Genomic DNA, 24,688 nt, shown 5'->3' with positions numbered 1-24,688 from the left:
TCCGGTTACAGAAGAGGTCTCTAGATAATAGATTTTGTAGTGACACATGGATATATGGGGTTTTAAGCCACTCCCTCATTTAGCTGTCATTTGTTCCTATGTTGTCAGCTTGTGTTTGTTTGTATTTGTTGTATTTGTTGTCATCTTGTCAAATCCTTTTCGAAGATTTTTGTGTTTATTGTCACTGGTCAAGCTTTTTGTAAGTCTTTCACAAAGCAATATAACAGACTTTGTACTTTTCAAGGCCCCTCCTTACCTCTAGTGAAAGTGGCATCCCAGGTTTTAGTGTTGCAACGTCTCCTTTATTTTGCTTTAGACTTGCAGTTTGGTCTCTTATCTTATTCTACTAGGCAAACTCTCCTATTTCATAGGTATCCTTGAAAAAAAAATTAACTTCATTAATAGTTGCAAAAGACAATAAAAATATATAAGGGTTATTATTTTTTATTAATAAATTGATAAAGGCCTGTTAAGAGTTCAGTAGATTTTAGCTTTCACTTTTGATACATTTAGATGCTTATACATTTTTAAAATCTGCTCTTTTTTGTCTTTTTCTTAAGAATGAAAAAATTGAATGTAACTTACTACTTTGAAACTGTTTTGCCCAGAGTATTTTTCCTCCTCTTTGGTTTTTGGGATTTCTCTGGATGGCAATAGAACAGCCGTTGCTCCTGTTGAGACCTATCTAGGCAAAAAGTTGTACAATGAAGGAAAAGAATATTTAGGCATTTAACATAACTCTTCAAGGTAGTAAAAGAATCCTGAAGTACCATAAATAAGGTATTCCAAATGCTTGATACTTATTTTGATAACAGTGAATTTTCTTAGACCTCTGGTGTTCTGCTGTTTCTTCTCTCTCACATCAATTGAACATGGAACACATGGATTGAATATTTCTAATTCCAGGACTTCTGAAGCAGTTGCTTAGGGCCGTTCAACAAAAGCATGTATAAATACTTGAGATTCTGAAAGGAGAAAATGAATTAATGAGATATCTATTTTTTATTTTGTCTCAAAAATCTTTCATCAGGTTCCTCTTTTTATTAATAAGAATGCACAGAATGAAGCATCCTAAACCCATGGAAGTCACAGAGGTTTCATCCGAACTTTCCTTTAATCATATGATTTTTAAACAAAGACCTTTTTCAGTTTATACTAATCCTGACCTTCTGTTACAAAGAATTTTATATACTTAGTGCTATATAAAGTTTAAATTTTAGTCAGTGATACATAAAGCCCTGAAATGAACCCTGGAAGGGGAACTTAACTTGTTATGTCAGCACGTAGCAGTCAAGAGCAGGAGGAAATGAAAGCTGTAAAAGATGCAGAGTGGTTAGTTTGATAATCAACATAGAACTATCTCAGCTCAGTTGTGACACCAGGATGCAAAAACCTGCTCAAGATTTTGCAGCTTTGGTTTTCATAATGCATTTGCTAGTGAAGGTGCTGGGGTGTAAGATCTGTCCAAATAACAGCAGAGCTGTAGCGTAGTGCTGAAGAACTAGGAAAGCATGAGCACTATGCTCGGAGTCCCCTGTACATGCCTGCAGAAGCAGAATCAATCTGACTTAAAATCTATCATCAAAGGATTGCTTAGATTATCATAGGATGTATTTAAAAAGTTTTAATGAGATGTAAAGTGTTTCATGGTGAAATCGATAGAGAAGTAAATGTCAAGGTAAGATTTTTATCATCACCTTCTGAAAATAATGAGGAAATGAAGCAAATTACAGGATGAGACCAGACCCTGAATCTCAGAGCATCTTGAAAAAGTGATATGGAAAAGTAGATGCTATTTTCACACTTTCCCCTCTTAGTCATGGTACTGATTGAGACTGTAGATGATTGAAACGTCTCCCAGAGAACTGAAACCTAGCAAAGGTCTGTGGTTTGATGTGAATGGCCTCCATTGCTATTGGACAGCTGCTGAAATCATGTGTCGTGTATGAACCACATTTGATTGTAGCAGCTGCAACATCTTCCTTATGGTTGCTGGGAGCTGTCTACTCTTCATATCAATGATGTAAAATGTCCTTGGCTGGTCAAAGCACCTTACCCAGATAGAGTTCAATAGCTGTCCTATCCCTTTACACAGTTTGTGGTAGCTTGGTACTTTATTGCCATTCTGTTGATTTCTCAGAGTTTGCTGTGCCATCTCCTTTGTTCTTCTAAGTGGGAAAGTAATGAAGCAGAAACCAGTACATTCATATCAGCTCTGGGCTACACGTCAGCAGATTATTATTGTCACTTGGTGAAAAATGTAAGTATTTTGTGTAACTGAGATTTTGTTAGTAATACATCACCAGTTTATAAGCACATACATGGAGCTGTCATTGTGATAAGGAACATGAACTGAACTTTGTTTATCTTTTCTTACCTCAGTTACTTTTACAACCTTTTAAGGGAAAAAATGAAGTGGGAGATATCTGGATAAATGAGATTTTTTTATTAGATTACACTGTAATAGATAGTCATAAAAAGAAAATTCCCATTGCTGTCATGCTATAACAAAAGAAACACCCTATTCTATCATTATTTTCCCCCACAAAGTTAAAATTATATTTATTATTTTATGTACTAGAATGTAACTTCTCCATTTTTTTACTATATCTGCGGCATTTAAAATGGAAGATGAGCCCTAAGTCTTACCTAAAATCATTTTTATACTTAAGATGTATAAAAACAGTGGAAATAATATTTCATAGTAAATTGACTTGAATTATACAAAGCATGTGAAAATTATTAGTAATGCTCTTCTGAAAGTTATGCCTTAACTCTTGGGAAAGCAGAGCTAAAATTAATATATTTTTTGTTTTAAAATGTACAACGTGTTAAAATAACATTTTGCAGTACAGTTTGTTCAGTAATTTGGAGAGCTTTTATTTGACATCAATGGTTAAAAAATCAAAATAGATTGACAGAGGAAGTTATTAACCTTTACAGTGCATCAGGCACACAGAACCATGCAACTAATATCTGCTTATTGGCGGTAAATGTAACGTAGTTTGTTTTATTTATTTTATTTAACAGATGGTCGTTTCATTAATAACAGAACTCAGAGAAAACCAGTTCAATGGACTTAATATTCAGGAGAGGTAGGTGTTATCTGAACATAATTTTGGTATGTTTTGGTTTGGGTCATTACAGTTCAGTGAGGATTATTTTACAGTCTTGGGCAACTTGGGCTTCAGCTGAAAAGTTTTGGATACATATGTTAGATAATTTAAGGTGTGGACAAGCTTGGTAAGTTTGGTTTCAAATAAGAATTTGTATTTAACCCAGGAGTCACACAATGGTTGGAAGGGACCTTCAGAGATCATTTGCCTGATGGTGCTGTTGTCACTATTTTTCACATGATCATGCCTTTTTGCTGTCTGATGTGTGCTCTTCTACTGACCTTGGAACGCAGATCATAGTCTTTTGTCGGTAGTAAATTATTTCATTTGAATGTCAGTAGAGCCTATTGATTGCATGTAAATTAAGTGAATTGCAGCTAAAAAAACAAAAGAAAAACCAGGATTTTTTAATGTAGACTATGAATTCAAATTGTGTCTTCTGTTTTAAGTTTATTCAGTTTATTCGTTTAAATTATTAATAATAGAATAATAGATATAAATAAGCAATACTTATCCATAATTAAATTATTAGTGACAAAATAATTACACGAATAGTGTTATGTAATAAACTAAATGAAATTATTGTTATTATTAAATAGTAAAATGTCTAATAAGTAAATAAAAGTATTTAAATATTAAAATCAAAATAATTCATAGTTACTGAACTGAATGAAAGGAAATGCCTGTGCACATTCTGTTGCCCTTCTGAGCCAAAAGGGATGTTATGAATAAAAGAATTTTATGACCTATTCTACATAGCTTGTAAAGTTACAGGAAAGAAGAGGCTGATTGAAATATTTTTTCTGTATCATGAGCCAAAAACTTGGCTGTTCTTCTCCCCTTCCTCTTTGTACCTACATATTTGGTAAGGAAGATTAAATGAGCTGAATTTGTTTTAGTACTAAAACTATGGACTCAGTTAATGACAAGTATCACAAAGTTTTTTTTCAGGTAGGAAATAAACACCCACATTTTAGAAGTTGTGTGAAACAGACTTAGCTGAAAAGCTGGTTGAGACTGTTGGGAAGAGAAATACCTCATTTCTGCTGGGAGAAAGGGAGAACTTTGAGTTTAGGTTGATTTTTGAGTGTAGAGATTATTATATGGATGTTTATTCAAATTCCAGAGACAAAAGTCGTTAGCTTTTAGAAGTGTACATTTTCTCGTTTCTCAATTAAGTGATATTTAAAAAATTCAGATGGTAATATCTCTGCACATTCATTGTACAAAGTGGAGTGTGTTGTGCGCTATTTTCCAAGAACATATTTTGAAGATGATGTAGAAAAAATTGCCTTTACAGGGTTTTTCTTCTGAAGTTAAGTAAGAGTAAATCTGCTAAATTTTGCTAATCGTGAATAAGGAATTAGAAACACAATTTTGCAAAGGGAACTGATTTAGAGTTTCAGGTCTGTGTATCCTGGAAAATACTGCTGCATGAGATCATCCCAATAACTACCATTCCTACAAAAGCACTTGTGACAAAAGTGCATTTTAATTATTTCAGTATAAGAAACCTTAAACATATATTTAATCAGCTTATTACTCAGAAATGTGCATCTTTGAAAATGCACCATGTTTTATTTCTCTCTCTGTTTAAATGATAATGATTGATACCTCATGTCCATACTGCTGAGCAGCCTGTTAATTCCCATCTCAGGTCCTCAGGAGTAGTATTGGTGACTCCTCAAAGAAAATGCTTTCAGATTCTTTCAGAGAATGCACTTTTAGTGAATCAGGAGAAATTTACATGAACTCAGGGAAGCCTTTTACAAACAATACAGGACAATATTTTAATCTTTTAGAATTCACTATTTCATAGTTCTTGGTCTTTATAAGTGTCTTTCTGTCAATGGTACAGTTTCATCTGCTAGAAATAACATATATTCTCTGGAAAAGTTGTGATTTGTTTTTGTAAATCTAGTCTCTGCCGTTTTAATTCTCCTAAAGTTCCAAAGTTTCTGTATTTTCTTTATGTTCCAGATTCCACTGTCTTTAATCATTTGCAACAGGTAGTTTTAGTGAGAAGATCCATCAAGTGGTTTGTATATTAAGATCCAAAGGTGCCACATATTCCTTCAGTTGTAGATCTGTAAGACAAAAAATTTCCAGCTGAGCACTTGAAGACAGCAAGATACATAAATTCTTTGTGTTAAGACAAAAGAGAGGTTAAAAGAGCAACAGCAGGCTTGAGAAGCAGCTAGATTTTCTCTTCTGAGGCTCCGGGAAACTTACATGGGAGCTATGAATCTCTAGTCTTCCTTAACTGACCCTGGGAAAGGCAGAGAAGTGTCTGCTTGGAAGGATGTGGTGATGGAGCCAACACAACTGGGTTTAATTCTGAATCATTTTGGTACCCCTCACATGGTTTTCTTTGAGCACTTAAATACCAAAATTTTATCTGGCTTCTTAACATTTTGGACACCATATGGAATGATATGTCAACAGTCATTCTAGTAAATAATTTTCCATCAGTTAGGTATGCAGGTCTTACATTTAATCTTCTGTAATTAATTAATGTCCTTTTTTTAGCTTAACAGTTTAGAATTTATGATTTTTCTGGAATAAGAACTGTGTTTATTTTTTCCCTCAGCACTTCAGCCAGTCGTGTGAATGCTGTGTCCATTTTCTGTGTGCCTCTCATTACTTTGCCTGATCTAACTCCATTGCTGGAAACTCTCCTTCTTTACCATGGAGGTTCATCAAAAGAAATTCTCAGTTCAGAGTTTCTAGAGGCTGTGAATGAGGCCTTTTTAAAGTAAGTAGCAGGGTTTGTATTACTGTTTTATTTTTTCATAAAGACTATCAATTCAATTCAATGTCTGTTTTCTAGGTTTGTATGCTGAATGCACTGTATACTTCTCTAGTGAAGTATTTCCCTTGCAGCTGAGTAGCAGAGCTGAGGCTGTGTGCCAAAGTAGAATTTTACATTGCTGATAGACAAACTGTGGCATAACAGCTTTAAATATTGATTAGGACTTTGTCTCACCTATTCCATAAAAAGGAGGTTTAAGCCTTTAAGAGATTTTAGAAATTTTGTGGAAATTGTGATAATTTTTCATAGAAGTGTCATTTATGTGTCATGTAAGCGTATTATCATTCTTAACATGACATTTTGGGAGCCATTTTAATTCTTTTGTGTGTAGGATAGATCTTTATGTTAGGTGTTTTCATAATCCATTTGGGGTTTGTTGGGTATTTATTTTTTGTGAAATTTGTTCTCCAGATTTTAAATTCTCCTGGTTTTCAGCAGATTAGTTTTAATGAGTCTGAGACAGGAGCTATTTGTGAAATACAGCTTTGCTTGTTTTGCTATCACTAAGCCCACTGTTCTGATAAAATCAGTCTGTGGATGAAAACCGAGTGAAACTGAACATCAGCAAAGTTGGCTATGCTAGGAAAGGGAAGATGTCAGGGGAAGCGCAGCCTGCTTTTGCTTGAGAACTGCTTTATTCAAGTTGTAACTGAAGGGCTGTATTATAAAGAATTTTTTTTTTTACTAGAAAATGTCCCTTGTGAATACTTTACGTCAATTACCATTTCTCTCATTTTTTAATCAAGTTTTAATTGCTTCCTCTGTACTCATGACAATTTCCGAGATGTTCCAGTGAAGATTTTTGTGGTGATCCATTGATGCTTCCAGACAAAAATAGATAATTAATGGAAAAGTAAAATAACTAATCCATGCATATTACTAGAAGCTGAGGAAAAGGAATGAAAACCGAATGTGAATGTGGAGGTCTGTAGTGAAAGATGTGCCCAGGAAGACAGAGCTGTCTTTCATTCTTTCACTTGTCCATCTTTAGTGGCTTCTGACTGTTTGTGTTCCACAAGTTTGCAAGAGTCTGAGAGCAGGTTCACAGGTTCTGTACAGGTGGTTTGTTCTCATATAAGTAAGTTGGTGGGCAGTCCATCATGACAGATTTCTGACGCTCCATGTTGTGAGTAATGCCATTCTTTGGATGGTCATAAGAGGTTCTTCTCACTGAAATAAATGTCTTTTTTTCTTGTTGAGCTACTTACTTATCACAGTGAACAAAAATACCAGATTTCACATGAAATTGAAATTTTCACATGATATTTTTGACTAAGTGACTCCTGCAGGGTCCTCAACGAAAGTGCATGGTTACCCTGAGAGCAGATACAGGCTCACGCCTGCTTTGCATGATCTATTCCAGGACTGTCACTGAACTCAGGTGGTCTTAATGTATTTTACCTTTTTCCCTGCTCTGACAACTGACTTCTGTTTTTCTAACTCTGTTGTGTTCTGAACATGTATTCTTTCTGAGCATGGGTGAAACCTGCCCCAGAAAATAGGGCACTTGCAAGGCTGCAAAGAAATTAAAATTGTCCTGGTGGGACCATCTGCAAGCTCAGCGGTGGGAGTATAATCACTACAATTAACTTCCTGTATGTTTTTTGTATCTTAGAGTTGCAGCACCTCTGTGTAAGCTTATTAGCTTTCTTTTCTTGCCATGATATCTGTAATATTGACCATGCTACCACAAAAACAACAAGAAAGTTGGTAGTGGCAAAATCAGCTAATCTTTTGTCATTCTTGATTTACTCTGATGTGCGTATGTGCTTTAATAGTAACGTTTTTTAAAAAATTAAGCATTGCTTTACAGTTTGGAAATTCTGAATACTTCAAAGTATTCCTTGTCTCCACATGTACACTTTAAGATCACTACATAATATTGAGTGAAAAGAAAACAGGCTTTTAAATGAAATTCAGAATTCTGAGAGCTGATAATTAAATGAACGTATGGCAAAATAAATACATCGAAAATAGATCCTAAAATGGGTTTAGTATTCTTTTTGCTGGTATTTTTCTCTTTTATCAGTAGCTTGAGTTTGCATGTACTCTCCAGCTTAATTTTAGGGTTTTAAATCTTAACTTGATTTAAGACCAAGGCAAGTATTTATTGTTATTTATGTATTGTTATGGTTTGAACCTTTAAATTTGCAACTATCACAACAGCTACAAAAATATTCTAGGATGTTTGTGCTGTGATATGTCTGCTTGGGTGGCTAGTTTAGTATATTTTGATTCATGCTGGTCTACACTATTCCTTTTCTTTTGTAGTGATATAACACCAATAGCTGAAGTGTTTAGGTGAAGAGATAGCTTGTCTTCTTAACTATTTGTCTGTTAAATAGCTCTGGTCAGTGGTGGCCTGAAGACTTAGCTACCTCTAACTAATTTTTTTTTTCTTTTTTTTTTTCTTTTTCCCTTTTTGTTGTTGTTGGTTTTGGAGTTTTTCCTTATTTCTCTGCAAATAATAGGTTATGCTTTGGTTATATAGCAGAAATATTATGCAGGACCTTCCTGCTCATCTGTCAGTAGCTGCCTGCAGGAACTAGTCCGGGTCTGAGAGAGTGCAAGGTCCAGGGACAGGACCATTCTCAAGAAAGGAAGGGAACTCTGGACATAAACCTTCTGTTTCCATTTGATGAGATCCATCATGACCAAATTTCTTGATTTTAAACACAAGTGGTGAAGTTGCATATGTAGATGATGGTGATTTCCTGTCATTCTTTGCTATTATGATATGCTGTTGAACAGGCTACTCTCTAAACAAGATTTTCTCTCTCTTGCTTCAGGCTGGTTTTTGTGCCTCCTTTTTCCTCAATATGTTAAAAATAAAAGTACTTTTTTTTGTCTTCCATCTAGTTACTCAGGTAAAACAGCATTTTCCTTTCTAAACCAGGAAGAAGATCTCCCTTCCTGAATCAGCTGTCTTCAGCCTTTGGCTTCGTCACTTACCAAGCCTTGAAAAAGCTACCTTGCATCTTTTAGACCAGTTGTTTTCCATTCAGTTGAATTCACTGGAAGAAGTGGCTCGTGTCATAAAAGACTCATTGCTGGTATGTGCAACATGTAGTACATTTGATACTGCTCGTTCATGCTTCAGGAGGGACAGTTTTAAAGTAATGTCAGCATGGAAACATACGTCAGCATAAATGGCCACTGTGGAATGTACGACTTGTTAATGCAGGCCAAATCTTGAGCTTTACGAACATCACTAATTTTCTAGTTTTTCCCACTGAATTGGTAGAAAAGAAAAAAAGATTTTATCCAGTGATGAAGAATGGGTAAAGAAATGAGGATCCCAGTAGTGATGGTGCTGAGTACCTTCCTCTGTCTTAAAAAATTATAAACTCTGGCCATGAAGGATATGAATCTGTTTTTTACTTCAGTCTCTGTGCCCTTGGAGTTCACCAGTCTGAACAATTGGAATCTCTTGTAGATTATTTTATTATGGACTGCTTAGTTACTTGGTTTTGTTTGCAAATCTGAAAAAAATTCTTAAGGCAAAACATTTGCTAAACTGTAATTAAATTTGTTTTCAAACGCTGTATTATGCAGAGCACAAAAAAATCTTCCCTAAGAGAAAACCTGGCAGAGTACTTTTTCCAAAATAATGAGCTAGTTTGCAGCGCTAAATGTAAATTTAATTGTTAATTGCAGTGTGAAATAGCATGTGTGCTATGCACTCAAATTATATGTTCCATAAAATTACAGTACTAACAAATGGCATATGGTATTTTATTTTCAGCCTATGAAACTGCTTACAGAGTATGTATTCTAGTCAGGAAAAAGGAATGCTACCTTAAAATACTCTTCCTTTCTAATTGAACCTCTTCTTTTAGGGATCTATTACAATACTTGTAAATCTCATAAATGGCTTGGTGTCAGCTGGTCTTCATATGCCTTCTGGGGATTTAGATATTGCAGCAAACAAGGCTATATAGAGGGTCTATGCCTAATTCTTCTATATCACATATATTGTGAATTGTATATAGTATCTGGTACTACACCAAGTACCAGCTGAGGAAAAAACCAATATCTAAATCTAAGTTATCAATATATAAAAATAAGCCAAATACTTGTTTCAAGTGTTGTTTTTTGTTATGTATTTAAAATGTTCATACTTCAGTTTTCTTCACATCCTGATCTCTGAAAAGAATGGAACATTACTGTGCTAGCACACTTAGGTTGTCTTTACTTGCTCCGAAGACTTTGTGCTTTCAAAATAAGATATTCACAGACTGACAATACCAGTGTAGCAGCTTTGAAAGCTGGTTTAGAGAGGACATCCTGTGGACAAAGAATGGAATGAATGGAGCCATAAAGAAGAGAGTAGTAGGCAGCTGGATACTGATGATTGATAGGCATTTATAAGAGGGAGGGTGCATAAATGGGAGATGGCATAACAGGTAAAAACAACAGGATGAGAAACTTCAGAGAGGCATTATAGAAGGAAAATAACGCGATCTGGAAATTGTGTTCTAGATGCATAATGATATTTTGTACAACATTTATCTAGTACTTTAAAGATACTTGTGTGACATTAAATTAGTCAGCACTTTGAATGCAACAGTATATTAATTTAGCCTACCTTAAGGATGTTTAAATAATTATTAGGAATGTGGATGTGCATTTTTTGGCAGTTGGATCATGGTGTTTTAGGATGTAAGCTCTGCTTACCTTATGGATCTAGTAATAGCAGAATCATGAGGCAAAACTAGATTTCTACTTTCCTACTTCAAAGAAAACCTTTAGAGGACTAATAGTTAGAACTATGTTAGTGATTTCATTATAGTTATACATTATAAGAGGAAAATTTCAATAAGCTCTTTCATAATTGCATTATCAGGGTAATTCATCTAAATCAAGATAAACTGTTTATCAATTTATCTTGATACAGTAATCATACTGTACATAAACCTCATAGAGCTCTAAGATAGTCAGATAGTTATAAGCCACTCTGCTTCTCTTCAAAAGAAACTTGGTATTTACAGCTCATACATTTTAATTCCAAGAGTAATTGTTGTGTGATGGTCCACTAACTTATGTTTATATGGCATGCTATTATGTTTGTGAGTTTGTGGCTAAACTGAAATTGATATTGGAAATTCTGTAGTTACTCAGAAGTAATAAAAACAAGTAAAGTGACCATCAGTGATGGTCTCTTAGCTTCTTTGGAATTGAGTGGGTGAGGGGATGTCTTCCTTTCTGAAGTAACTTTAGGGTTTGCATGTGTGCATTAACAACTAAACATACAGTAAATGCACATACTAGTATTTTATGCTTTACCTGGAATGATAGATATGTATATACAGAGATTTTTAAATCCTGTATAGGTAAAAAGAGATGTGATTGAATTTGTGTCATTTATAGTTTCTGTTTGGTTTTGAGATGGCTTTCCAAAAAGTTTTATTTGTTTCAAAGGTACATTGCAAGAAAAGTGCAGTAGGTTGAGAGGACATAAAATTTGTTGGCTTCTTCTTTATAAATCATCTGTTCTTGCTGCATTTTGTTTTCCACCTTGTCAGCATAGAATTGTAAAATCATTAGGGTTGGAAAAGATCTCCAGGATCATTGAGTCCAACCTTTGACCAAAAGCCACCATGTCAACTAGTAATCATGACTCTAAGTACTACATCCAACTGTTTTTTTGAACACTTTCAGGGATAGTGACTCCAACACTTCTCTGGGCAGCCTGTTCCAATGTTTAACCACCGCTTCATTGACAAAATTCTTCCTGATGTACACACAGGTTGACACTCTCTCCTCTTGTCCTATCACTCACTGGTTGCCTGGGAAGAGAGGTTGAGCCCCACCTGGCTACATGCTCCTTTCAGGCAGTTGTAGAGAGTGATAAGGTCACCCCTGAGCCTCCTTTTCTGCAGGCTAAACACCCCCAGCACCCACAGCCATTCTTCACAGGACTCTCCAGACCTTCACCAGCTCCATTGCCCTTCTCTGGACTCACTTCAGCCCCTCAGTGTCCTTGCAATGAAGTGCTTTGCTAAAGTTCAGGTAGACAATATCCACAATCTTTCTCTCACCCAATAGGTTGGTCACCTGGTCATAAAAAGCAATTAGGTTGGTCAGGCAGCCTTTCCTAAACCCCTGCTGCCTGGGCCTGATCCCCTGGTTGTCCTGTATGGGCAGTGTGATGGCATTTAAGATAATCTGTTCCATAACATTCCCTGGCACTGGGGTGAGGCTGACAGACCTGTAGTTCCCTGGATCCTCCCTTCCATCATTCTTGTAGGTGGGTGTCACACTGGCCAACCTTAGACACCTGAGACCTCAGTTAGGCAGGACTGATGATAAATGATGGAGAGCAGCTTAATGAGCACTTCTGCCAGCTCCTTCAGTGCCCTTGGTGGATCCCATCTGACACCACAGACTTGGAATCCTAAGTGGCACAGCAGGTCACTAACAACTTCCTCCTGGGTTGCAGGGGGTCTATCCTGCTCCCCATCCCTCTCTACCTGACTGGGGGGCTGGCTTTTCCTGAGGATAACAGGAAACCTTTCTGTTAAAGGTTATGGTAAGGAAGTCATTAAGTATCCCAGCCTTTTCCTCATCCTTGGTGACTCTGTTCCCATCCGTGTCCAGTAAAGGATGGAGATTTTTCTTGGCACTCCTTTTGTAGTTAATGTATTTATAGAAACACTTACTATAATCTTTCACAGCAATGACCAGATTGAGTTCTATTTGAGGTTTTGCCTTTCCAGTTTTCCCTCTGTATGACCTAATGACTTCCTGAGTTGCCTTCTCCTTCTTCCAAAGGTCATAAGCTCTCCTTTTTTCCCTAAGTTCCTGTGAAAGCTCCCTGCTCAGCCAGGGCATTTGTCTTCTCTGCCAGCTCATCTATTGGCACATGCAGATGGCCTGCTCTTGTGCCTTTAAAGTTTTCTTCTTAAAGCATGTCCAGCCTTCCTGAACCCCTTTGTTTTTAAGGACAGTTTCCTGAGACACTCTCTGAACCTGTGTCCTGACAGGCCAAAGTCTGCGCTCTGGAAGTCCAAGGCAGAGGTTCTGTCAATCCCTTTCCTTACTTCACCAATAATAGGTGTTGTTGTTTAAATTTATGGAGGGTCCCCGGGGAGTGCCCCCCGGAGACCCCCGGGGTCTTTATGGGGTCGTGGTGTTCCCGTGCTGGCAGGCAAGGAGACTTCAGACGCCGGTGGGGTGCTGATGAGGTGAGGGTTTATTCATTGAGGGAGAGGGAAAGGGGAGGGGGGAGGGGGAAGGGGGGGAGAGGAGAGAGGAGCGTCCGGACGCCTCCAGGGGAAGAGGGGCAAGAAGGGGCAGAGCCTTCTGCCTTAGCATTCTTATCACAGAGGTTCAAAGGGGCGCGGTAACATTCTCCAGCCAATGAGGTTACAGATACAGGATACTGCAGGGAGGGTACAGACTTGGGATAAACCATACATTTTCCAGGGGTGAGCCAGAGCAAACCATTTCCATAAAATGCAATCCCACAAGTCACCCTTTTTTTCTTTAAAATGTGAGAAGAGAAATATGACATATGACAATTAACAATTTAAAAAATGAAACAGTAATTACAGTTTTGCAGCATGAAACCAAATACAATTGCAGTAAGGATTATGTTATATGGTGAACAGTTGATCTGACCTTGTAATTGCAGTAGACAGGTTATGTGAGTTTATATTGCAAGATTTGAAACAAGTTAACAAATTTGTTTGAGCCTTTCCAGCGTGACTGGCCTAATAGTGTCTAGTCTTTTCCAACTGGCTTTTCAGACCACCACAGCCCCCAGCTTAGGCTGTGGCGCTGACTATGCTCCCATTCCAGGGACAGGAAAACACGTGGAGTTCCCCGGGCTCCACACACGGCCTCAGATTCTCACCCACGGATCTGAGCCAAATCACTCCTTTCACTTTCCAACTGGTTCAACCGAAAGGACCTACACTCTGCATGCAATTGTTTACATTCGTCCATATGTACCCACTGGGGATTTTTTTCGTCCATACTTGCACCAGAACTGTCAGAGACCTAACAAAAGACCCCCAGTTTTAGGTCATCAAAAGAAAAACAAAAGAAAAAAACTACAAAAACCGTCAAATACTTTCTCAGACACCAATTTAGGTTATCAATCACCCTCAGAACTAACTGAGGACAGCATAAACCCAAAAGCGTTACAGATTCAATAGTCTACACTACTGAATCGCGCCTTACAAGAAGACAATTCAAAAACTGCTTCCCTTGGATCTACACTTGTGACCTGAAAAGGCCTCTGCTTTCTAAAACAGAAAACAGGGGAATCTGCAATATTTACACACACAAAACTAGAAAGGCATAATTGTAAAACTACTTCATGGGGATGGGAAGGAAATGGAGGGGTTTGGGACACCCTGCTGTTTGGCCAGAACAGCAAGGGACAGGGGCAGAAAAACAGGGAAAGGGAATCAAAGTAGCATTAACAATTATACAAGGCTGCAAAACTGGTATTACAAATTCACTTTAGCTTTGGGGTTTGGTTTCTTAGTGTTTACCTTGTGGGACTTGGAAAGCAGAAGATGGGACTGAAAGCACGTGGCCATGGTGGCCATGCGGTCACAGCGCAGCACGTGGTGTTAGCTGTGCCGTGCTGGGTTTAGCAGGAAGGGGTTAACTCTCGGGGGTTTGTTAAGGGAAAGGGGGTTAGGGAGAAGGAGCAGCGAGGGGAGGAGGGGGTAAGGGTAAGGAAGGAGGTTACACAATTTACAAAACCGAGTTTTGGAAGGTGCGGGGCTTGGGCACAACTGAAGACTGCTTTTTCCTTCTCTGATGGCCGTCTGGCTGAGTTCTTTTCGCTGCTGTCTAGGGCTGCTTGTCCGCGCGGCTTCTCCCGGTGCTGGGGCCCGCGCGCGCTGCGGCGGGGCCGGGACCACGTGTTGGCTCGCTCCGGGACTGCCCCGCGCCGCGGCCGCACCGGGCCGGGGCCGCTCCGCCGCCGGGGCCGTGCCGGGCCGGGGGGTGCCACGCCGCTGCCGTGCAGCCCGCGCCGCCGAGCCGAGGCGGGCTGGGGCCGCGCCGCAGCCACGCGCCGCTGCAGCGGTCCCGCCGCGCCGGGGCTCACGCCAGAGCCCCGCCGTGGCGGAGCCGTGCCACCCACACTGCGCCGCCCGGCGGGGCTGCGCAGCCCGCGCAGCGCCGAGGCGGGCCGGGGCCCCAAGGGGCCGGGACCCGGGCCCGCGCCGGGCTGGTCGGCGGTGGTGGGATGGCCGCGTGGTGGCTCACGAGGTCTCTGCGCGGTGGGGGAGGGGCCGCCCCGGGCTGCGATGGCCCAGAACGGCCGCTCCACCGGAGACGGCACCGAGACGGAGTTACCATGGTCCATCTGGTCTCAGGGTCGCTGATGCTGTTGCCCGACGTTGGTGCGTCATCTGTTGTTGTTTAAATTTATGGGGGGTCCCCGGGGAGTGCCCCCCGGAGACCCCCGGGGTCTTTATGGGGTCGTGGTGTTCCCGTGCTGGCAGGCAAGGAGACTTCAGACGCCGGTGGAGTGCTGATGAGGTGAGGGTTTATTCACTGAGGGAGAGGGGAAGGGGGGAGGGGGAAGGGGGGGAGAGGAGAGAGGAGCGTCCGGACGCCTCCAGGGGAAGAGGGGCAAGAAGGGGCAGAGCCTTCTGCCTTAGCATTCTTATCACAGAGGTTCAAAGGGGCGCGGTAACATTCTCCAGCCAATGAGGTTACAGATACACGATACTGCAGGGAGGGTACAGACTTGGGATAAACCATACATTTTCCAAGGGTGAGCCAGAGCAAACCATTTCCATAAAATGCAATCCCACAATAGGGAAACTCTATCATTCTATGGTCACTGTGCCCAGGATGGCCCCTGACCACCACATCTCCCACAGCCCTTCTCTGTTTGTGAGCAGCAGGTCTGGCAGGGCATGCCCTGGTAGGCTCCCCCCAGCTGTGTCTGGGAGTTGCCTTCCACACACTGCAGGAACCTCCCAGACTGTCTCCTCTCCACTGTGCTGGGTTGCCAGCAGTTATCTGGCAAGTTTAAGTCTCCCACAAGAACTAGCTCTTGTATAGTTCCACTGTGATCACCAGGGCTAATGACCATGAAACATCCACTGACAGAATATTTCATTTCATCCTGGCTGGGTGGTCTGTAACAAACTCCCAGCAGGATCTCTGCCCTGTTGGCCGTCCCTGTGACTGTCACCCACAGGCTCTCAGCCTTATCCCCACTGCCCCCTGAGCTCTACAGTCAAAATACTCCCAGCACACAGAGCCGGTGAAAGAGGCTTTAATGAGGAAGAGGAAGGATAGAGAAAATTTCCCTTCATGTTGATAGATTCAGGCACTTCTAAAACTTCTGTAAAAATATACTTGTGCTTTAAAAAGAAATGTATTTTTCAAAATAAAACCATGTTTGGCATTTCATTTTAAAAATGGCATTTCCTGTTTTAAACTGGTAAATATAAAATTCAGAAATACAAATACACAGTTGGAAGATACAGACAACATTTGAAATACAGCACTGTAGTAGTTTCCTAATGTTAGATGTGCCTAACTTCTAGAAGTGTTGTGTCCAATTAATTGCATGTGAGTCTGGAAATCAAGAGTTACCACCTCAAATACGTATGACCTTGGTCATATTTACTTCCCCATTTTTATTCTTACTTGTGGCTATTACAGAGCATTCTGTGATGTGAATAAAATGGAGATTATTCACATCACAGGATGCTCTGTAAAGGGCAGAATAAAAGATTATTCCCTTTTTTCCCCCTATTTACTTGCTTATTGTAGATACAGATTTTTTTATTATTATTTTTTAATTCAGTTCTGGCTTTGTGTCATAAATGAGTTGTTTCAGATTCTGCTTTCTAATAATACAGATACATAAGTAGTATCGCTTTTTAAGACTTGTGTCTGGAAAACATAATGTTAAAAGCATATTTTTTCTATCATAATACCACACATGCAGCTCCAATTCTCTGTGTTTGAATCTTTTTGTTTATTGTGTATTGTGCTGTCTGTATTTTGCATGTTTTAGAAGTGATTAAACAATACATAGGGTATGAGTTCTGTGAAAAGCATTGAATAGTTGTGGACAGGATTATTGAAATGTAAAATGTCTTTTTATTTTGAAAATAAAAGGAGATATGGTCAACAAGAAGAAAATTTTATGAAAATCTCTCCTAAAAATTATAATCCCTCCCGAATTCCAGAACTGCTGCTGGCAGTAGCAGAATTGTGCTACCTGCTCATGTACTGCTACACAACAGGTGTCTTCAAATTGCAGGACAGACTTTTGCACTATCACAAAGCTCAAAATGCTTGCAAATTAGTTCCACACTGTCCATTGATCAAAATCTTGTGAGAATAGGTAACAGTAGGGTTTGGGCTTGGGTTTGTTTATTGTTTTTTTTGCCTTTTGACTACCAGTGATGAGATTCGTATTGATTTAAGTAGTTTAGATAAAATCCTAGGGCCTCTTAACTATGATTTTTTGAGGTGAGTGATGTTAGCTTGCTGCCATCTGCCAGCATGAAGTGGGGAGTTTTTCATTGTTGTGAATGTGCAGCACATTTGTTTTGGACTTGTTCAGAAGAATTAGGATTTGATCTTGGTCTGTGAGATGATGTGCTGGGTGGACTCTGTGTGGTTTGTATCCAGCCTGTCTTAAGCACCAGCGTGTGGGTTCACCATCATGGAAGTGTGCCCGCAAAGGTGGGTAGAGTGTCTGAAAGACAGGGCAGGAATTTCCGAATCAGCCCTTTAGCCCCTAGGGCTGAAAACAGACTCTCACTTCCCACTGCTCTCCAGAACCGCACAATGGTTGGGTCCGGAAGGCAGCTCTGGAGATGCACTCCAATCTGTCCACGCACAAACAACAAACCAAAACAAACAGCCCCCCCCAAAACAAACCAAAAACCAAACCCCAAACCAAAACAAAGCCCCCCAAAGCAAGGAGAGGCCCGTGCCTGGTGTCAGTGTCATGCCGGGGTCGTTCCGGCTGCAGGTTCGCGGCCCGGGGCAGGAGGGGGCGCGCGTTCCGCGGCGCAGGGAAAACGGGGAAGAACGGCGGGAGCAGGGGCCGCCCCCTTCCTACAGCATGGCAGCGGCAGCGGAGGGAGAGGAGGAGCTCTCCCTGACAGCTTTTAGCTAGGGTTGTGTGTTTTGTAGTGTTATCACGTGCGGATCGTATTAAGCAACGTTCTCCCTGTGTATAATTAAAAAAATATTATTTTAATTGCTTTTACTATTATTATAATCAGTATTATAACTTTCTTTTATAAACATAATACATATTATTACAGTATTAATTTTCTACTTGGTGTTTTTTAGCTTGAAACAAATGAATACAAGTTTTCAGTAGTGCGTTATGCACTTTAAGCTGTACTAATAAATGCCATTTTATAAATGCTGTGCTTCCTAAAGTTTATAGAATGCATTTTATTAAACATGCTTTACTCTAGGCTTTTCAAGAACTACATTCTTACTAAATCTTCAGGCACTGAGTGTTTGGTTTTCAGCTTGAACTTAGTACTTTGGGGAATGCATAAGAAGTGCATTTTTTCTTGTTGTTCTATAAAAGCCTAAGAATATGGAATTAAAAAGCGGTGTGTTTATTGATGTGTGTTTAATACAACAACTTCCTCAAAACAGTCTTTTGTGTGGTAGCATGGTAAAAGGCTTCACTAGTTTAAAAAAACACTTGGATGCACTGAGATATTTAGCATGAACCAGCAACTCTGAAGTTCACAAAAGGAGATAATACTGTGAAAAAACATCTTGGACAAAAAGGCATGCAAAACTATTAAAGACAATGGTGATAAAATCAACTTAATTTCTGGAATTTAATTTTGAAGATGTAGCAAGAGTCTCAGAGCACATCCAGAAAGGCTTGTCTGCAAGACGAAAAAAAAGCTTTTTGAAAATCTACTCATTGTGTCTAGCCTCTAGCAATTGCATGCAACAACCTGTTCTTTCTGTCTGCCACCTTTAGTATTTGTAGTGATTGTTGCCATAAACAGTTTGGGATTCCAGGTGTTTGCATTTATCAGCTGTTAAGCCTGCTTGGTCTCGCTGTGGAGACTCCTAAGAATTCTAATCCTGAGAAAATCTGAGGGTTTAGTGAGAATTAATCTTAGAGTTACAGTTTAATAATGGCTATGTAATAACATCCATGAGTTAAGCTGTAAATTATGCAATGACAGTTGTGTGAGTTGTTTCTTATTAATACCTAATTTTCTTTCATTTGTTTATCAACAGCCACAAGCAGCAAGCCATCCTGCTATTTTCAGAATTGTAAATGAAATTTTCAAGTAAGTTTTGAAATTACTTTGGGAAGAGCTTTAAACGACCTATTTAAACAATGAGGTGTTCTTCAAGAGCAGAAACAATATTATAACCTACAACATATTATAATTTCAGGATACCTTTTTCTTTGCCTATATGCTTTAAAGTCTCTTTCTGTGTAGTACACTGCAAATAATGAAAAATGTTAAAAATCTTATGAACTTTTAAATAAAAGTTACATTATAGTAATCATTGGTACAATTGACTACATTGTATTTTAGCCTTTAAAATTTGTAATTTATTTTGTACTTCAGTAGAGATTTGTGGTTGAAGTACAATTTTGAGGTGAAAATTAAAAAGGCTGAAACGGCTTGGCCCATGTCAGCATGATAGTAGCATTTAGCAAAAGCTTTTGCACTTACCAGTGTAGCCTCTTTCACATTTTGTTTGTTCTTTTCAGGATTTATGTTAGATGTTCTCCTAATGGCCTTAAATTATTGATCCACCTGTTAATAATGAGTTTGAGTTTGAATGCATTAAAATTATTTTGAAGTGACCAATATATTGGTTACCATGTGGAGACTTCAAATCCTTGATACTCAGTTTTCAGTGGCTTTTCTCTTGTTTGCACTTGACTTAGAAATTTTAAGTTGATCTACTGCCAGGGTTATCAGTATTAACAATTCCAGTACAGTAACAATGTATTTAGTGTCTGACATCCTTTGCTCATCAAGTATTTCCCTTCTTAGGAATGTAATAAAACATGCCCAAGGTAGATGTGTTTGGGGGCATTTGTGTGTCTGTGCGCCTGTTTAGGTTTGTGCAGGCACTGACAGAAGAGGGGGCGTAGAAACTGTAGAAACTGCAGACCACTGCATTGTGAGAGTGGAGACACTTCGGAGCCCCTCCTCCGGCAGTCCTTTGTTGCTGTGGCCCCCTGTCTGCACACAGGTAGCATTTTCTGAAGAGCTGAGATTAGTCACTTTCCCAAAGCTAGATACATGCAAAAATTGTTGTGGCTTCAGCAGATGTGTACTGATGGCTTAGGCTGGAGGCTGTATATTGTGATGGTACAGGGAGACAAAATTTGTCCAAGCCTCTTGCCTTATTTAAGGTCATGTTATATAAAATATTTTCTAAAAAAACCACATGACTTTGCTACTCTTTTGCATCCTTTCCTTTTGGTAGACAGAAGAAAGGGATAAAATTATGTTTCTCAGCTAATGCAGGACTTTGTCCAACACCCTATTTCCTGCTAAAACTTTGCACTTCCATTAATGTTTCAGTTTGTCTTTAAAATTTTGTTTTTAAAATTTTTGTTTTCCTGTTTATAAGCCTACATTTCTGCTCCGTGTCTTTATTTGAATTGTTTCTGCCTAGCGTGCTTTGTTCCTCCACATTGTTGGTATTAAAACCTTGATGTATTTTAAGAATACTGTGTCTCACCTCCTCTTGATACTTACATGAAGTTGTATGTGTTAGCTGGTTTTTGCAGACCAATTGGTTTACGTATCCTTCTGTTCGTTTTTGTTGTATTTCTCTAACATCCTTCCAACTATTATCAAGTGGTGTGCAGATATTAAGATACTATTCCCATTGTAATCACACGTGAGTTTATAGAGAACTGCTGATGAAGAAAGTGCACTTCCTTTGCTTGGTAACTGTGTTAGCTACAGCTGGCATAAAACTTCTTTTATATTTGGGGTTAGTGTTCTGTTAGAAATTTAGATCTAAGCATCGTGATTCTTTCTGTAATGACTTTTCCTGCTATTTGCATGCATATTGAGATTAATCGTGCTGAATTATCTTATCACAGTGATAATACTTACTGCTTTCCTTTCCCAATGTTTTCTTGCTATGTGTGGCTATACAGAAGTCCATACACCTAGAGGCTGTCTTGAGTTTCCATATACTATTTCTTGGTTTTATATCAGCAATTATATTTGCCTGTAGCTTTGTGACATTTCTGTGTTACAGTAATGTGTTAGCTTTTCATATGTCTTGGAAGGAATGAAACAATTCTTTAATACTTGTATCTCAGTGGCAACTTACTTTGAACATTCTTTTTCCTTTGTACTATATGTCTTTTCAAATAAGAATGAAAATTGCTGCTATGTGTTTTTCTCCACTTGCTCCATTTCCTCAAGGTTATTTTGCGCAATGGAAGGCGAGTTGAAGCATTCACCTTTGTAAACCTTTAGAGTGGCCTATGGGATGTAGTCCCACAAAACACTATAAAGTATGCTTAACTTAATCATGAGAGTAGTTGCTCTGAAAAATAAACTGATCGAATGCCAAATCTGGCTAACAAAGTTGTGCTAGTCTTTTTAATTGTATACTTATATAGGAAGGATAAATTATGTGTCTGTATGTATATTGTATATATTTACTAAGTCTAGTTTATTTGTAGGAATTGTGTGTGAGGTTTGTTTTGGTTTCTTTTAAACTAAAAATAAAATCTAAAAAGCGTGCAAAGTTCGTACTCCTGTTAGCAGTGTAGTGAGCGCAGATACAGTTCGAATCTACAGTGTACAAAGAATATACCTTTTTCTTTCACTTCAGTTAACAGTGGTGTGATGAGCAGACTGATTATCTGATCTGTCATATCTAACTTTTCAATTCATAGGAGTGCACTGATGGAAACTGATGGAACTTCAGAAGTTATGACAATAATTCAAGTGTTTACACAGCTCTTCCTTCAGGCTCATCAGAATGAATACAAACAGGTTAGTCAAGATCTCTTTCTCAGTGGTTTTTTTCCAGTGAGAAAATGCAAAATTCTGCAAGAAAACCCCAACTCTACTCTTAAGAGAAGTGACTGAACATAATGAGGTAAATAACAGCTGCATAAATATGCCAAAGTACAGTCCCTCTGTAGCGGCATAGATATGCCAAAGTTCAGCTCAAACATCTTTACCTGTGCATAAAATTATAGCATGAAACCAATATGTAAGAGCAATTTACCTAACTTAACCCTGGAATATGTCTGCCTAAATTGCTTTTCTCAGGCTCAGTTCCGCTGATGCTGGAGTTTTTGCCTGAATAGTGAACATGAAGATTCATCTTAGATAAACAGGAGGAAAAATGCTAGGTGCATTTTTCTTTTGCAGTAGCAGACTCTGATAATAACTGAAGCAGAGATAACAACCCCATTCCCAGTTCCCTAAATAATTGTAAGTGGGATATTGAATAGCTATATTTTTCTGTTCAGAAGGTAAAAGACACAGAATATGTACTGAGACACAGAATATATACTGGTTTCAGTTCCTGATCCTCAACAGTGGTCTCCCTGAAATTTTCCTTGGTCTAAATCTTCAAATTTCACAGCTTAGTCTCTCTTCTTCTGCACAGATTTTTATACAGGTCTTACTGAACTAAGTGGAATTACATTTGTGTTAATTTAAACAACAGCAAAATCCTTACCTTTATTACCTTAAAATTTCAAAATACGTATATGAAAAATATTATCTTACTTTTAGGTTGCAAACTTGAGTTCAGATTCCCAAATCACATGGTCACATCCTGATTGTCTTGTTTGTTTTTTGAAATCAAATTCATATGATGCAAGTTTGGAAAGACCCTGTCATTTAAAATCTTCCACTTCAAATTTAAGAAAATTTCCAGTTCCTTTGATTTTTTGCATCTTTCTGAGGGAGATGGTGATTAAGAGAGTGCTGAGGTTTCTTGAAACTTGTGGCATACTAGCTTTTAATTAGCAGTGTGATTGAATCTGTCTTCTAGCTTCAGGCATCTGTCTTGCTTAATACATTATTGCTGTGCATGATAATCTTGTGCCACCCTGACTGCCTGGCAACAGCACACTGTGTAGCCCCAGGTGGGGATCAGTGGGTGAGAATGGAAGTAAAGATTCCACACCCATCAGACACCCAAGAGCTAATCCTGCTGTGCCGGCGATATGTTTTCTTCAAAGTGAAAGTCCTCACTCCTGCTGGCATTGCAACATGGACTACTGCCCATTTTTGTGAAGTGGTTTTAAATGTTGAGTTACCTTTACTTAACTTGTATAGTGTTTAAGTAATGGAGTTCTGATTGAGGTATTATCTTCAGTGATAGAATTAGAAGTCCCTTGTCTCATAGTTGATGAATCCACTGTAATTTTAGCTATCAGTTTGCATGCAAAAAGGCAGGTACAGATTGCTTCCTAAACTTTAAGTCAGATCCACTTTTTTCCTTGGTCATACCATCATTACATATATTAATAAGATATCTGTTTTTGTGGTTTCTGATTGCCCTTCACAGGCCATAATGTGCTCCATTAGCACTAAGTAGAAGAATGGTAAAAACATTAATGACAGAAGATGAAGTGGGTTTTGCCTGGTCACTGAGACCTTTGGAATTTATAGACAGTTTATTGAAGAAACTCTAGGCAAACATACATCCATAGAATTTGTAAAAGACCTGTGTCTGGCAGTTCACAAGTTTGTGTGATAGGAGGAGAGTGATTCTTTTGCAGTGTGGCAGCGGTCAGAAATAGCTGTCTTTTATAATAACTTTGTGGACTATTTACAGAGAACAAGCTTTGGCAGAAAAAAGGCTGAAGAGTGGGAAAAGACAATGCTACTGGGATTGGGATAGTCTTTTTTTCTTCCATGTACTGGGAGACTGAAAGCAGTATAAATGGAACATGGGGTTTAAGCATGCTTAGGAAAAAGTCCCATTTCTGTAGTCATTGAAGAAGAAATTTAAGAATGGGTATACTGAGATCACTGTTGGGATATGTTTTGTACTAGCAGTTTTTCTTTAAATTTGTGGTGCTAGTGAAAGCTGACCTGAGGATAGATGGGTCGTGTTGCTTGTAAATTTATGAAGTTAAAGTTCATATTTCTATTTGATGGAAATTATAATTTCCTCATTAATTATTTTCCCTCGGTCATTTTAGAATTATCATTGGTTTTCAGCTTGGAATTTTGTTTTAAATAACTGGATAAATATTTTAAACCAGTACTCAATGTTTATTTCCTGTTATACGTCATGGCAGTTGTTATAACCAGCCGCATCCAAACTTGCTGTGTCTGATAGTACCTTGTTTTGCATTTTGTGATGGCATGTGTGAGGAAAGAACTGACTAAAATACTGTGTATGTGACACATACTGTGTATGTTTTTGGCTTTGCCTAGACAGTATACTGAAAATTGGTTTTCACTTGCTTCCCAATACTATTTTTGTATGTAGTGTATGTTGTGGGTTGTCTTGCTTACTATTAACTGTAGGGGCTGCTTTTTCATGGGAATTTTTGGTGCAAGTTAATTGGATAGATGCATACTTTACTATAGGTATTATTTTTTTTTTCTTATTTGCCTAATTCCTCTCGACAAGTAGACTTCTAGAGTCTTACTATACCAGTGATACATGGGCTGTCTAAGAAGAGTGTATATATTCATGGGCTGTAGTTTCACTTAACTGTTGTTGACAAAACAGTAAGAAAGTAGTAGAAGGTGTCTTTATGTGTGTTTATAAGATGCATGCTTGTATATGCCAATAGAAA

The 24,688-nt window shown here is 38.7% G+C and overlaps 1 protein-coding gene across 2 annotated transcripts in view; it reads left to right on the top strand.

Moving 5' to 3' along the window:
• FANCC (FA complementation group C) overlaps positions 1 to 24,688 on the top strand; it is a 108,134-nt gene that overhangs the window by 70,992 nt on the left and 12,454 nt on the right. For both annotated transcript variants that reach the window (XM_063423374.1, XM_063423375.1), the window contains exons 5-10: positions 2,141 to 2,260; positions 3,031 to 3,095; positions 5,707 to 5,871; positions 8,825 to 8,981; positions 19,156 to 19,208; positions 21,809 to 21,908. In XM_063423374.1, coding sequence (XP_063279444.1) covers positions 2,141 to 2,260; positions 3,031 to 3,095; positions 5,707 to 5,871; positions 8,825 to 8,981; positions 19,156 to 19,208; positions 21,809 to 21,908 — 660 coding nt within the window. The remainder of the gene's footprint in view (positions 1 to 2,140; positions 2,261 to 3,030; positions 3,096 to 5,706; positions 5,872 to 8,824; positions 8,982 to 19,155; positions 19,209 to 21,808; positions 21,909 to 24,688) is intronic.

The sequence above is a fragment of the Prinia subflava genome, chromosome Z (assembly GCF_021018805.1).
Source record: "Prinia subflava isolate CZ2003 ecotype Zambia chromosome Z, Cam_Psub_1.2, whole genome shotgun sequence".
In the NCBI taxonomy this organism is placed as follows: Eukaryota; Metazoa; Chordata; class Aves; order Passeriformes; family Cisticolidae; genus Prinia; species Prinia subflava.
The sequence above is the reverse complement of the archived record's forward strand: the minus strand, read 5'-3'. Positions and strand labels throughout refer to the sequence as shown.